General features: G+C 41.9%; 1 protein-coding gene across 7 annotated transcripts in view; it reads left to right on the forward strand.

Moving 5' to 3' along the window:
* The window catches only part of LOC131584098 (protocadherin alpha-C2-like), a 105816-nt gene extending 91705 nt beyond the window's left edge, over nt 1-14111 (forward strand). For 6 of the 7 annotated variants that reach the window (XM_058848869.1, XM_058848868.1, XM_058848866.1 and 3 more), the window contains exon 4: nt 12180-14111. In XM_058848869.1, the coding sequence (XP_058704852.1) occupies nt 12180-12490 (311 nt within the window). In that variant the 3' untranslated portion in view covers nt 12491-14111. The remainder of the gene's footprint in view (nt 1-12179) is intronic. The other variant, XM_058848872.1, reaches the window with a different exon arrangement.
* Nucleotides 14112-15732: the final 1621 nt, after the last annotated feature.

A 15732-nucleotide genomic window follows, 5' to 3' on the forward strand; every position in this document is an offset into this window, starting at 1 on the left:
TTTTAACAACCATCCAGAGCTGGGGTTTGACATTTGATAGATCTGCATGCAGAATTACACCTATAAAAACCTTTTGAAAACCTAATTCATCATATGGCTCAGTTTTGAGGTGACACCTTTAGCTGCAGCAGAACACAAACAGAAGGTTTGGCTCCTTGATCCAGTAAATCCAGACTTCCAGAGCAGTCAGGCAGGTTCATCTCATCAACACCAAAAAATCTGCTTTAAACACTGAAAGGCTCAGATGACTCTCAATGGTCATAACACCTGAATTTACCTAGAACCTGAGAAAAAATCCTCCAAATGTGAACCTTGCAAACACTTGAAAGAGCAAAACTATTTCTGCAGTTGGAGAAGGGATGTGGGGAGGCTTTGCAAGGTCACCTCCATTTTCTTCTCCAAGAATGTTTAAAGGATTCTGAAAAAGAGGGAAATTATGTAGCGTGCTTATCCAGGGGGCTTATCATATTGTATTAGCACTTACTCATCACATTTAATTAAGATTCCTTTTTAACTGATGCAGAATATTATTAGCTCCATTCATCCCATATCAGTAAAAATGGATAATAATGGGATGTGATCCTAACAGGAGATGAGAGGAAGCTGCTAATGTGACATATATATTGTGGAAGGGAAAGAGTGCTGTGACTGCCAGAGTCTGTTTTGAGGCCTTTGCTGTCTTCAGTTTTACAGCCCCATTTTGTGGAAGGTATTACAGTGACAGATGTCTTTTAGGGCAGGTTGTTGGCTAACAGCCACATTGGAGAGAATCAAAATAGACACTGGTTAGTATTTTGTTAATTGGCTTTCAGAGGAAGAGAAGTTTGCAGAGGTTTAGTGATAAACTAGTCAAAGTAGGTCAGCTAAAGGATTTTGTAGGTCTAAATTAATTTTATGTACCTGTATGGTATAGTTTACTTCTAATAATAAGAAATCAGTTGGGGATAACAAAAGCAAACTAAATTAAACATTAAAAATACCCTTTCTTCCCCTTCATAGATAAAGGCCAGTTTCAGGTTTCATCTATAACATACTGGTAAAACTATTCCTTTATTTGAGATCAGAGGCAGAAGGAGCCAGGAAGCAGGTGCCAGCTCTGAGGTCCAGAGCCATCTCCAGCCTCTGACAGACAAGGAACTGCATTTCCCACTGTCTTAAGCTTTGCATGTTTGGGGTTTTTTAAAAGAACATCCAGGCAGAAAGCTTCACCCTGTAATCATCTGGCCTGGAGACTGCAGTGGTTGGGGCTGCTGGGTTGAAAGCCCAAGAGGAATGGTGGAAGTCTGTAAGCTAAACATAGCAGAAGGAAAGGAAAGGAGGAAGGAAGGAAGGAAGGAAGGAAGGAAGGAAGGAAGGAAGGAAGGAAGGAAGGAAGGAAGGAAGGAAGGAAGGAAGGAAGGAAGGAAGGAAGGAAGGAAGGAAGGAAGGAAGGAAGGAAGGAAGGAAGGAAGGAAGGAAGGAAGGAAGGAAGGAAGGAAGGAAGGAAGGAAGGAAGGAAGGAAGGAAGGAAGGAAGGAAGGAAGGAAGGAAGGAAGGAAGGAAGGAAGGAAGGAAGGAAGGAAGGAAGGAAGGAAGGAAGGAAGGAAGGAAGGAAGGAAGGAAGGAAGGAAGGAAGGAAGGAAGGAAGGAAGGAAGGAAGGAAGGAAGGAAGGAAGGAAGGAAGGAAGGAAGGAAGGAAGGAAGGAAGGAGAAAATTACCTCTAAGACCATTTCTCATGGTCTATTACTATCCTGTCCTCTCTAAATCGTGAAGCTCACACATTCATTCATGTTTAAAATAGATGCCTCTAAGAGCACTGACAAAAATGTGTCCCTTTTTCTTTCACTACCACTTCAAGCACCCAATTAGCTGGTTAAAATTAGATTCTGCCTTGAAAGGCTAAAATTGATGCTTCAAGTTTCCATAGTTACTGTCTTTCCATTAATTGTGCTCGGTTAAACAGTGGGGATTCTCTCTTGCCTACCCCACTTGGGTTTGGGAGCTGTGCTGGACTCTGCTATATTTTACTGCACCTGCAGTAAAGTGCACTGTGCTCAGGTAAGGGCACCTGAGGAAGGTTTTCAGAGCTGTAGAAACTGGTAATTGATGAAGTTTTGTTGAGAGGAAGCAGGAAGGAGTGACTGAATTGAGGTCAATTCTCTTAGCAGTGTTCACTCTCCAAGATGGACACAAATCTAAACCTTTCCAGGAAAACATAGAATCACAGAATGATGGAATGGCCTGGCTTGGAAAGGACCTTAAAGATCTTGTTTCCACCCCCCTGCCATGGGCAGGGACATCTTCCACTATCCCAGGCTGTTCAGAGCTCCATCCAGTCTGGCCTTGGGCACCTCCAGGGATCCAGGGGCAGCCACAGCTGCTCTGGGCACCCTGTGCCAGGGCATCACCACCCCCACAATAAAGGATTTTTTTTCCTTATATCTAATCTAAACCTATTCTCTGTCAGTTTGAAGCCATTCCCCTTGTCCTGCCACTCCAGGCCCTTGTAAATAGAAATCCAATACGAGAACACTTAATCCTGTCTTCCTTTTAATTAACCTGAAACTTTCCTTCTTTGGGGATCAATCACAGCTTTGAGACGAGCACTGAGGTAGAAGGTGGCTGTAGACAGGAGCCCAGGTGGATCCTGCATCACCCCATAGAAGCAGAGTGGCCTCCAGTGGCAGGAGATGCCTGGAGAGAACACACATCTGTGCTTTGGCTTCAGTTCAACAGCTCATCCAGCAGAGAGCAAGGGGAGGAGGGGGCTGGCTGGCTGCAGGGCACTGTTACAGGCTCCAGCAGCAGCAGCCAGGAAATGCTTCCTCCTTTTCACCTTCCCAGCAGGATCTATGATGCTCTGTGAGCCTGTTGTCTCTCACATAAAAGGGCTTGTGTGTTAGAATAAAATTATATTTTTTATTTTAAATTTGACAGGAGGCAGGAATCAGAATTGGCTTTCTATAATATAGATTAAGCAGTGCACAGACGTTCTGTCCTCCTGCCATTCAGGGATTTGTCTTCTGCAGTGACTTTTACTCTCTTTACAATATTTCATGTCGTTATATAACAGAGGCAAACCCCACCCATAGCAACAGCCTCCTGAAAATGGTTAGAGTGCCATCCCCACTCCTGGTCACACACAAAAGATGTCAGCTACAAAGCTCAGAAATTTTTGAAGATCTGTCTCAAAGTCCACCTTTCTGGGAAGTGTTACCAAGCACTCCTAAAATCAGCCTTCAGCAGAGGTTTGGGTAGCTGCTTGCTGCTCCAGTCACTCAGTTTAGGGCATTTAAGGACATTTAATTAGGGCATTTAGGCTACATAGCACCTGGTTTGACAGGAAAACAAAGGAAAACCTTTTCTTTGTGGTACCCACGGTCTCCAGGGGAACATTTCCCTCACTGCCCACACCCTTTCCAGGTACTGAAGGGCAGAGCAGATCCCCCAGCTCCAATTTTAATTTTCCTGCCCTATTCATTGCTCTTTACCTTACTGTTTGCATTAAAACAAGGGCAGAATGGCTGGTGCTGTAACTGCCCACATTTACTGAAAACACATTTATAAAATGCAAATAATTTGGGTTTGTTTTTTTTTTTTTTTTGTTTGGTTTGGATTTTTTTTGGGGGGGTGGGGGTGTCTGTTTTCAGCTATGAACTCTTAAAAACAGACACTCTGAGCCTGCAGACGTGGGGAAATACCCCCCAAAATATTTTTTCTTATATTGCAGGACTAATGTCTCTCTAATCACCTCTTCATGCAACACAGACATTCAATGCTGCATCCCCCCAGGTCTAACATTCCATTAGAGCTGAAAAGATGATAAGGAACATCCTGGATGTGTGCACAGGCAGTCTCAGGGATGAGACTTAATTAACCCTCAGTTTGGGGAGGAAAGAGTTAAAATTCTACATATGGGAGCAGGACTAAGCACAAATGCAGCAGTAGAAGGATATAACCTGAAAAAGTCGATATTTTTATGGGAAGAAAAGCCTCTTTTAGCCAAAGAAGAGTGAGAGGAGCTGCAGACCCCATGCTCTGTTTGCTCCTTCAGCAGCTGCAAGGAGCCATTTACCCAGGGCTGTGCTAGCAAACAAATCAAATCATGCTTTCACATATCTCAGAATATGCTGAAGATATCTGATAGCTGAGACAATTCCTTTAATGGAACCATGTAAGAGTGGGTTTTTTTAATAATAAATAATCTCTATTTAAATTAATTGTCAGTGTCAGCATGGACAATAACCTGAGAGTGAGCTGGAAGTGACCTCTGTGCTTGGATGTTGGAGCAGTGGGGGGTTACAAATCTCCCACAATATGTGGGCTATAATTACCCTGTTTAATGATACTGACTTTAAACCCAAGCACTGGATTAAAGCTACAGGCTCCTGGTGGGGAGAAGTTTCCATTTTGTTCGTTCCTCTGGATTCATTAATGAAGAACAGGTCAAAAAGATGGGAGGGCAGAGAGTCAGAATTATTTGGGTTTTTGTTTAATACAAAAATTTAATACAAAAATTCTGATTTGACAAAGTCATTAGGGATGGTTGGGGTTGCTTGGCAAAGTTAAACTGGTTCAGTTTTGTTCTGATTGAATAGTTTTTCTGTCTTTCAGTTCTATTTCTGTCATTTTATCATGCTGATGATGGATTTTCATTTGCTTTCTTTTTTTTGTGGGTTTGAGTTTTTGGTGGTTTTTTTTTTTCAGAAAAAAAAGAGAAAGATTAAATGGGCTTTTTAATCCCAAAAAGGCTTAAGGATGATCAGTGAAGCCAGAATGTCCGCAGAGATCCTCCAAATGACACGGAGAGGGTTTTTCAGTGCACGCTGTTTGCATTGGATGTGCTGTTTCAGACTCTTTATCATGGTGAATATTCATTAAGCCTGCCAGAGGCAGAGGCTGCAGTCAGTACAGCATCAGCATCAGCGGAGGAGGCAGGGAAAGGAGAAATCAGGTTAATGACTGGCTTTCCCTGCAATTTGCTTCCTGCTTATTGCCTGATCTCAGTTTTAAACAAATTCATTTAATTAATGTGTTTTGCTACTTTGACCTGTGGACAGAAGGGGCTGTGATTAATGATGGGGTATTCCGAGTCTTACAGTGGCTTTAGCCACCATGTTCTAGAAAAAGAACATTGAAAAATATTTCCTTTAAATTTAATATTAATAGAAGTTTTGATTGAAAGCTTTTATCTGAATTCTTTTCTGCTTCCATGAGCTACCAAATTTTTAAAGACAGGAACAAAGTGGTGAGTGGGGAGGGGTGGAACAGAGTGAAAACAAGCTGCTGTCTTGGCTGAGCATGTCACACAGCCAAAGATGTCTCTGCAGGGAGACAGAGCTGCACAGAAATGCTTTCCTCTTCTCCCCCTCGAGCAGGGGCACATCTGTTCTAACATGAGTTAGCCCTCTTCTGACAAAGGTCCTTTAAGAAAGCAGCAGAGGCATAGGAGGTAGAGAGGATGTTCCTGACACTCAGGATATATGGGCAGCTCTCTTTATGGGAAGTGAGCACCACCTGTTCTCAGTAAACACCAGATTGGAGCTGTGGGGCTATGCAGGGGCAGGGAAAAACCATGTGCCTCCCCAAAAGCGAGAAAAATGTCAGGGAGATAGAAACTGCAAGCCTGATGGGATGGCCCAGACCTGATGGGATATTGATTCCTGGGCTGAGTGATGATATGTTCTGTGAGCAGACATTTTGCCCCAAATTTATGAGACATCTCAATTTCAGACTGTTTGTACCCATCGCTCAGCATTACCTTTCAGCTTGGATGCTTTTACAAGCTGATGGAAGCCAGGCCTTTCAATTGAGTGTGTTTGCAAATTCCACATCTGAAAAGACAGCACCTTAAATCTCAGTGACAGACCTGTACTTTGGAGCTCTGCACCTGAGGTTCTGAGCTGTGCTGGTGTCATTGCTGTCACATCCCAAATGTGGCTTTTTAAGGGGTGGAAATGGGGCAACCTCAAAACATGGCTGTGCTTTCTCAAGCATTTTTGGACACAAGATACCAATGCCTACCTAAGTGAAAATCCCATGAAAGGATTAGGGCTGAGGAAGTTACAAACAGTCGGACTGAATTTTTTGTGGCTGCCACTGTTAAAGAGATTAGTTTCAAACTTCTTCTTTTTTCCGAAATACTCTGGCATGGTCATTAGTGCAACACCTGCTGAGCCATCGTGCTGCTTACCTGGCTCCTGAGGGTAAAATTCAGCTCCTTTTTCACTAGCTACTCAAAAGTTAGCTGTCTCCAGCAGAGAGAGGAAAGGAACAAAGAAAATTTGGATTTTTTTTTAACATAATCATTTAGGTTGGATAACACCTCCAAGATTATCAAGTCCAACCTCTGACTGATCACCACCTTGTCACCCAGACCACAGCACTGAGTGCCATGTCCAGTCACTTCTTGGACACCACCAGGAATGGAGACTCCACCACCTCTCTGAGCAGCTCCTCCCAATACCTGACAACCCTTTCTGTGAAGAAACTCTTCCTAATATCCAACCTGGATCTCTCCTGGTGCAGCTTGAGGCCACATCCTCTTGTCCTGTCACTGGTTGCCAAAGAGAAGAGGCTGGTCCCCACCTGGCTACAATCTCCTGTCAGGGAGTTGTAGAAAGCAAAAAAGTCTCCAAAAAGAGTGATAAGGTCTCAGATTAAATACCTCTTAAACCAAGCATTTAAACCAGGTGGCTTGAACTGCCTTCTGAGGGTGCCTGTCTGTTTATAGACCACAGCATGGATTCGATTAGATGTGGTAGATTGGATGACCACATTTCTGGTGGCTAGATTTAGGAAAGGGGTGTCTAACTTTCTGAGAAAAATAAATGTAGGTACCTACAGTTACTCCAGGTTAAATATTAAGTTCCTTGTAGGTGTCTGAGCTTCCTGCACAGGTCATGGGTACCTCTGAAAAACCTGTGTGCTGGGAGCAGGACTGCCTGGAGTGTGCAGGAGAGGATCAGTGAGGGGACACAGCTCACCTGCAGGCTGCTCCCTGTCTGGAATCTTGGAGACATCCACACAGTGTGGATTCATCCACACATGAAATGGTTTGAGTTGGAAGGGAACTTAAAGCTCATTCAGTTCCAACCCCCTGCCCTGGGCAGGGACAGCTTCCACTATCCCAGGTTGCTCCAAGCCCCATCCAGGCTGGCCTTGGACACTTCCAGGGATCCAGGGGCACCTCAGCTCCTCTGGGCAGACATGACCCTCGATATCTGACATTGTGTAGGAAATCAGGTATTTCAGAGCAATTAGGGCTTGTTGAACCAGTGCCTGTTGACCAGGGTTTTTATGATTTTCAAGTCCTGTGAGAGGCAGAGGGCTACAATACATGACCATTAAATGCCTCTGGAAGAGAAAAAACATTAGCTCTGCACCATACCCTATTCCCTCCAGCTTTCAGATAGGTGATTTGAGGATATGGAGGTTTTTTCAGTGTAAGTCTGCCTGCACACTTCAGACAACAGTCACGGGATGGAAGAAAAAAGTACTTTGAAAGACAGCCTAGAAGTCCTTTCATGCCAGCTAAATATGTGACCTACTCAACTGCAGAGTGTCTGCTGCTCTGGGTTCCATTTAAAGTCTACTGAGACATTTGTATTTCGGTGAGAGTAGGAAAGGGATGGGGTGAAAAGTTCATCTCCTGTTTTAGCTTGCAGACACACAGGCAAAGAAGCATCAGGACCTGCAGATGCAGCCTAGATTTTGGGTTCTGCTGCATGCAAGCATTTAAAAATTTAATTATTTGGTCATTGAACATGAAATCTGAAATATTCCTTGAGAATAAAAGAAAAGGTCCAAAGTAATCCCATAAATTACCCCAGGAAATGACCAGACAGGCTTTTATGTATGAACTCTAGCAACCTTCCCTCTTTAGATGTAGGAAGAAGTGTAATGTCTTAAAGTAAGTAGTATAAATATAACCAGGGGGTTTGTTTTATTTGGATTTTCCTCTAAGTTTAGTAAACAAATTTGAAACATTCAATTAAAGATGCAGAAAATATGCAAGAGAAGTACAACTAGTCCCATTAAATGTAAAATGACACATAAGTAGAAAGCTTTTATTGTTGAATCCCTGCTGATAAGAAACAGATGTTTAAGGAAGCCTTGGAAACTAGGTAGTAAATGACATTTATCCTTGATCTGAAATGCCTAAACATAGATTTTGTTAGTACAGCTGAACTGTGACCTTCCAGCCTGCCAATACAGATAAACACACATGTTTTCAGGTAAATCACGCAGAAGAGAAATTTCCTGAGGACTGACAAGCCCCACTTGTAGGAAACGATGGCTATTAACTCATTAGATGTCTCTGTCTTCTTGTATGCAGTAAGGATAATTAGTTTCCTTTGGCTTAGTGAGTATTACAGAGTATTAAAATGCTTAGTTTGTATGGACAACAAACATATTCAGGAGCTGGAACAAAACCAGACATAAGTGCAAGCAAACCCCCATAGTCTGACAGAATCCTGATTCCAGGGTAGGTGTGATGGGTTTGTTGTGTTTGGATGCATGAAGTCAGATGTTTTTGTGACAAATGTTACTGATTTCATCTGGTGAGTTGATTTGCCAGATCAGAACCAGATTAAAGGGTTGGTTTCCTGCTCTGAATTAGATTTCAGTAGTGCAGATGTGTATGTGCACCCCGTTAGTCTGGCAAGAGGTTTCATGCAGGAGATTCTTTACCTCAGGGATACCCTGGATTCTTCACATTACTGTATTTATGTGGTAAAATGGATAACATGAAGTCACTGTCATTGTCCCACGCCCTGTGTTCAGCCTAGGAAGTTGATCAGAGGCCTGGAGCACCTCTCAGGAAAGGCTGAGAGAATTGGGGTTGCTCAGCCTGGAGAAGTTTCAGGGTGACCTAGCTGCCTCTTCCAGCACCTGAAGAGAGTCCACAAGAAAGATGGAGAGAGAATATTTAGAAGGGCCTGGAGTGACAGCACAAGGGGAATGGTTTCAGATCCTCAGAGAGTAGATTTAGATTAGATATTACGAAGAATATAAGGTAAGTGTGGTGAGGTCCTGGCACAAGTTGCCCAGAGAAGCTGTGGTTGCCCCATCCCTGGAAGTATTTGAAGCCAGGTTGGATGGGACTTGGAGCCACCTGGGATAGTGGAAGCTGTCCCTGTCCATAGCAGGGAACTGGGTGATATTTGGGGTCCCATCCAACGCAGGCCATTCTATCATTTTATGTTTCTATGCTCACATCAGCATGGCACAGCCATGCACTGCAGTTCCAGCTGTGCTGTGGTCGCCCTGCAGCCCACAGGGTGTTCTCACCCTGTACTCTTCAAAGTAATTTTTCTGCTATTCTCTGCTACAGGGCTCTCCCCAGCCAGAGCAAGGGTGGGTCAAACATGATTTGAGGTCACCTTCAGCTGTCTTTTTCATGCCAGGAACAGAAAAAGATCATTGGGTCTGGGCCAATGTTTGGAATCTATATGCGTGGGCTTGTTGGGAGAAAGAGAGGATTTATTTTTCAAATAGGGCTTAATTTATTGTGTGCAATATGAAAGCTCACATTTTTGTATTGCAGTAGAAAGACAATTGATTAATAATTTGGAAAAAGCCCAAGGCACACATTTTTCACCTTTGTTATTTATCACCTTAGAGAAACAAAAGAGATATAAAAGGTACCTGAACGAAACAATTTATTAAGCAGAAATGAAAGCTGGTTTATATTAATGCATTTATTATGCAAGGACTTTCTAGGACATTGTTGTTACTTACAGGAAATACATAAAAAGTCTGAAGCCAATAGTTAAGACCATAGGAAATTTACAGAAAAGCTACAACTTATAAAATAGAGGAACTTTTACATCAGTAATAACTTCAGAAAAGCTATTTGAGACTCGAGAGATTAAGGTCACTAAAACAACATCAGCAGTTCCTGGAAAGAACATAAACTCGAAGCTTCTTTATCATTAAATACAGTCTTAGGGGGAAAAGAAGTTCTTTTAGTTCTTGATTAAATATCTCACTGTAAAAGCAGTTATGTGCTGTGGAGGTTCAGAGATGCCAAGGGTTTCATGTGCCAAACCTCTTACACAGATGAGTTCAGGGATGGTTCTGATGTGTTTTGTGTACACATTTCTTGGACTCTGTAACATGGACCTGCTGCATCGCTACGGAAAAGCCTAAAAAAAGAATTGTGCTTCCCAGACTGGTTAGGTTTGCTGCCAGGCAGCAGAAAGGTTGTCAAGCAGCAAAATATGTCTTTTCAGCTTTTGAACCTAAAAAGAGAGCCTTATGTCTGCATGAACCACACACCATTTATTTCATAAAATAAAAAATTGTACAAACAACAGAAGATGAAATATCATTAAAGATTAAGAAATATAGGAGCTGCTTAAGTTAATACAGCTTTCTTCATTGCAGCTGCAGGGGTGCAGAGCAGCCAGTACCTGATGTTTTCTGGAAAAACATTGGGGATCTCCCTCTACATTGTCTGCTTTGTTTTCTCCTCCTGCCCTCTTTAACCAGCAGGACACCTAGGAATTCTCAGTTTCTTCTCCCCCATTCAGTCCTCATCTCCTCTTCCAAGGGACATGAAATCCCTCTGAAATGGTTTTCCAACACAGTTCCCCTTCTTTATCCCAAATATCTTTACCTCTTCACCTGGACAGCTCTGATACACGATGCTGAGATTTAATCAGATCAGTGGTGTTGGAATTGTTTTTGTGGTATTGCAAGGATTTGTGTGTGGCTAGGAGTGTTATAAGAGTGAGAGTCTCATGTTTTGTTACTGCACTTTTAGGGTGTAGATAGGAAAGTTTTCCTCTGATTTGAGGGCTTTAGCATCAGAGAATAAACATTGAGCTTTCCCCTGATCACAGTTGTTAAAACACTTAACATGATACATTAAAATAGATATGCTGTTCCTATTCAAAACTGAGAGTTATGTAAATTACAACAAATGTTCAAAGTATAAAAGGAACGAAAACAACCAAGTCTTTAAGGTTTTCTCTCACAGGAAAACCTGTTCTGTTGCATTTTATTATGCTAGAAATTCATCCTTGTCAGAGCAACATATGCAAACATTTCAATCTGATTAACTCAATCTAATCAAAATAATGGAAATGAAATTAAAATTTACTTCATACTGCAAGCCTAAAACTGGGATAGAACTTCACTTTCTGTTTGCCTGTATAAAATACTGTGATCTAGAGAGAGTATCAGGATATTCTATGATTCTGTGAAGACCATGAATATTTCTGAGACCAGATTGTGCACCCTGATGGAAGCAGTCCTGCAGTGTATCTGCCCAGGAAATTCATTTCACTCCTGGTTTTGCTCTGGGGCTGTGTCTGCTGCTCAGCCACATTGCATCCATACATATAAACACACGTGCTGGTTGGCCTCAGCTTCCTCCCTGGGATGCACCAGCTCAGAATCACACAGTGGTGTGTGATTCCAAGTTCTCCCAAGTTTGGAGGGGACCACAGCGGCTCATCTGGAGCCTCCCTGTTCAAGCAGAGCACACGGCACAGGATTGCATCCAGATGGTTCTGGAATATCTCCTGTGAGGGGAGCCCCACAACCTCTCTGGGCAATCTGTTCAGTGCTTGGTCACTGCACAGGAAAGAAGTTCTTCCTCGTGTTCAGGTGGAAATTCCTGGACATCCATCCCTGTCACCTCTTGTCCTGTTGCTCAGCACCACCAAGCAGAGCCTGGCTCCATTCCACACTCTTGACACTCTCCCTTCTTTCCCTGCATGAGGATTCCTGGACACATCCATCACAGGCTGGTCTGCTAAAATACCCACCTGGATGTGCAGAACACCAAGGCTGACACTCCCTGCCCTGGCCACTCTTCTAACCCTGTCCCAAAAAACCCAACACCCTCAAAAACACCCTTTTACCACACCATGCACGTGCTTGTGTTTCCTGCTATAAAACACTACAATGGGCTGCATCACAGTGATCTCCGACTCCAAACACTTCAGATCCAAAAGAACAAAATGGGATCCAGAGCCTGTTGCACCCAACAACACGGGGAGTGGGTCAGTGCATGCAAACACTGAGCAGACTGGAGAAGAACCAGTGGATAACCCCCAGATGAGCAGCCAGGAGAGCGAGAGTCACTGTAGGCTGAAGCCAGAGCTTTCAAACAGAAAGCTGCTGCTCACTGAGTGCCTGTGTTTAAAGATGCTTTAAGCTTTTCTTGATGTTTTGACTTTTTCAGAACCTGAGGCGGGAGAGGTGTCCCCCCCAGTGGGAGCTGGTGTGAACAGCAACAGCTGGACCTTTAAATTTGGACCGGGCAATTCCAAACAAGGTGGTCCTGGTGAGTTGCCAGACAAATTCATTATCCCAGGATCTCCTGCAATCATCTCCATCCGGCAGGAGCCACCAAACAGCCAAATTGACAAAAGTGACTTCATAACCTTTGGCAAGAAAGAAGAGACCAAGAAAAAGAAGAAAAAGAAGAAGGGAAACAAGACTCAGGAGAAAAAAGAAAAGGGCAACAGCACCACTGAGAACAGTGACCAGTGAGGGAGTTATGCTGAAAAAAACCCTCTTAGCCAGTTTTTGTAATAATGGCAGATTTCTCCTATGTAGCAAATCCCAACTTCTTCCTACTGTTAACAAATTTCCTGTATGTACAGACTTGAGAAAATCAGCAGGAAATTCAGTGTCTGTCTAAATTGCTTAACAGGTTTTGTCTTAAAAGCTTTATTAAGTCTGGTGTTAACTCTTTTTCTCCACTCTGGCTTGTTTTCAGAATCTAAAAAGCAGACACAAGTTTCCTTTCTCCTACGCCGAAAAGGAGAATCTTCACAGTACAGCCAGTGAGAGGTTGGACTCTGCACTGTGGTTCCTGTGCTCCTGTCTTGATGACACTTACAGGACAGGTTTAAAAGTTTTAATGTTGTGCACCCTCTATCTGATTGGAAATATTTGTGTGCAGATGTCAGCTAGGTGATATGAGACCAGATTATAAAATGCAAGAAGAGCTGGTAAATATGCAACAGAGGAAAGACCTAATGAACACAAATGTTCAAAGATGTTCAGGCTGAGGAGAAAATGTCTGAAAGGAGATGAGCAGACTTGTAAAATCCTGAGAAGTCACGGTGTGGAAATACTGACTCCTATACATGACGTATTGTACACACTGCTTCAAATGAAACCTCACATTTACAGCTCTTTAAGACACCATAAATTATATCTTTGCCAAGCAAGCCATTGGAAAAAAATAGTCCCTTAAAGCCCTGCATTACCCTGGTAAGGCTAGCCCTCAGAGAGTAAGAAGGGCTGGGCTGACATCCCAGGAATGTAACTGTGATGCTGTGTGTCCCTATTTCCACATTATTTTGCACATGATGTCTCTGAAAAGGTCAGAGTTTTTCCACGACACTTATGCAAAAGAGAGAAAAAAAGTAACATTAACTATGCTATTTGTTATTTGAGATATTTATTTATAAAGAAATATAGCTGTAAATGTTAAAGAAATATGATGCCCTTTAACCCAAACAGAAGTCAATCTAGAGCCATTATAAATTACAATTGCTGCTATTAAAGTGCTTTAGAAAAATTGCCTGAAACATCTGTATTATATCAGCCACTTGCCAATAACAGCTTTATTCTGTCGGGTGACTTGGGGGCTGCCTCTTGCATGTATTAATAAATACAAGGATATCTTCTCTTTTTTTTTGCATTTTTCTGCACTTTGAATACACCTTTGCAAACAAACTGTCCTAATATGAAGAAGCAGAAGCAAACTCCTCACACAAATGGATTTACTAACCTGCTAGCTCTGTGCAGTACCTTGGTGTTACCTCCCACACGACCTTTTCTGATTTTAGTTTTACTTTTCTATGAGATTATGAATTTCTGACCCTATTAACACTCCTTATGTAAAATTCAAGTACTGTATGTATGCTGTATGCTCTTATAAGGATCCTGAAATATTTATTCTGTGCTTGTGTATGTGAATGTCAATGCAACTATTATTAGAGTGGACTTTAAGCTTTACCGTTGAATGTAAATTCATTATTTCTTTTTTGTACACTTGTGAAAAAGTGGAGTAGTGTTAATTTTTTAAGCCACTGTTGATTATCAGTTCTTTTTTTTTTTTTGTGTATGAGACACAAGTAAAATATCTTTCTTAAACCAAGCCATGCATGCATTTTGGGATTTATTGGTAAGAATCTGTGAAGCTGAAGTTCTGTGAATTACTAAACCTAAGGATATAAATGGAGTATTGAATGTGGTTGAGGATGTTGATATAAAACCAATACATGTATTTTTAAATAGAAGCTGATGAGGGAATTCCAAGGAGTTTTCTACATTATTGTACATTCACAGAATAAAGCTCAAGTGTCGTGTTAATTGGAACTGTGTAAGAAACTACATAGCTCTGAAATTTCTAAAGGCCCTTTAATCTAGGATCAAAGAGAACAACTGGATTTCTTGAGACATGTCCTGGATGTTTTAGTTTCCAAACTGCTGACAGTTCAGAATAGAACAATTCCTATTCATTTTTAAGAACCTGCAGCAAATCTTAAAACATCACAGCAAAGCTCTAATAAAAGAATTCTTATCTCAAAGCATGAACCACCAATGGCCTCATGTGGTCTATTTAGAGTTTTCTTTTGTTACCAGTCTTGTTTTACTGGCAATAAAAAGGTGCTACTTGAGAAAGAGAATCCTTGATTCACTTTTAAAGGCTAGACAAGAGGAAAAAAAGCTTAAGCTTTGGGGAGGGAACTGTTCTTTTATGCAAATGTGCTATGCAAGTACATTTAGATGGGTGTTTTTTTTATTTGGTGACTAATCCAACAGCTCCCAAAACGTTCATCAGCTGTAGTTACCGTGGTAGCTTAAACACACAGAAGAAAACTGTTGTTCTGTATTCATCATCAAATAGCTGTCTCAGTGCCTCTGGCAAAAATTCAGCACAAAGATTAAATCCTTACAGGAATCTTCTACACTTGATCATTTTTAGATTTTAATTGAATATTGGTTTTTCTTTTGAGTGCTTGCATTTTCCCCTATGCAAGCCAGTCTGATTCATTCATTTTTCATCAGCGGCCATACACAGCTGGTTTTCCAAGGCTTGTCTCTATTAAAATGAACCAAGAGCTACAGTATGTCTCCAAATTGCTGGTTTTAACACAAAATTACATTTACCAATGCTGCCTTTGTTACAGGTGCTCACTGCAGGGGGACTGTATGCTTGCGTGCCTTGGGAGACAAAACATAACCTGAAGATAATAATTCCAGCATGATTATCAATGCTGACAATCATTCCACTATGGAGAGCTGATAGAAGAGAGAAAAAGCTCTCAGAGGAGAGGAGGAGCTCTTGCTGGAATTGTTTGAAAAGAGGCTGGGTTGCACTGGGATATACATTCCACACATTCACTGTTTTCAGAAGACTGAATCAGGCACCTCAGACTTTATAAAGATTTTTCCTCATTTGGACCCTCTAGGATAACTGGAATGCTGAGATGTCTAGAGTGAAATTTGGCTATTTCATAGCTAATATACAAATTATACCACAGACATCCTTGATTTTGGGTTTCCAGGAGGAGAAGAAACCCTTGGCAAAATATTTGGAGGACCAGGGGTAGGTGGGGGCAGAATCTGCACATTCCACCACAGTTTAAGGGTTACTGTTTTAACACCACACAACAATGGAAACTGAGCAACGGAGGTGGCCAATAACAGCAAAAATTAAGAAAAATTTTTTTTTTAATCCTCCTGCTGACAATGAAATGAGCATTACAAAATAC

This window comes from Poecile atricapillus, chromosome 13, assembly GCF_030490865.1.
Source record: "Poecile atricapillus isolate bPoeAtr1 chromosome 13, bPoeAtr1.hap1, whole genome shotgun sequence".
Lineage (NCBI taxonomy): Eukaryota > Metazoa > Chordata > Aves > Passeriformes > Paridae > Poecile > Poecile atricapillus.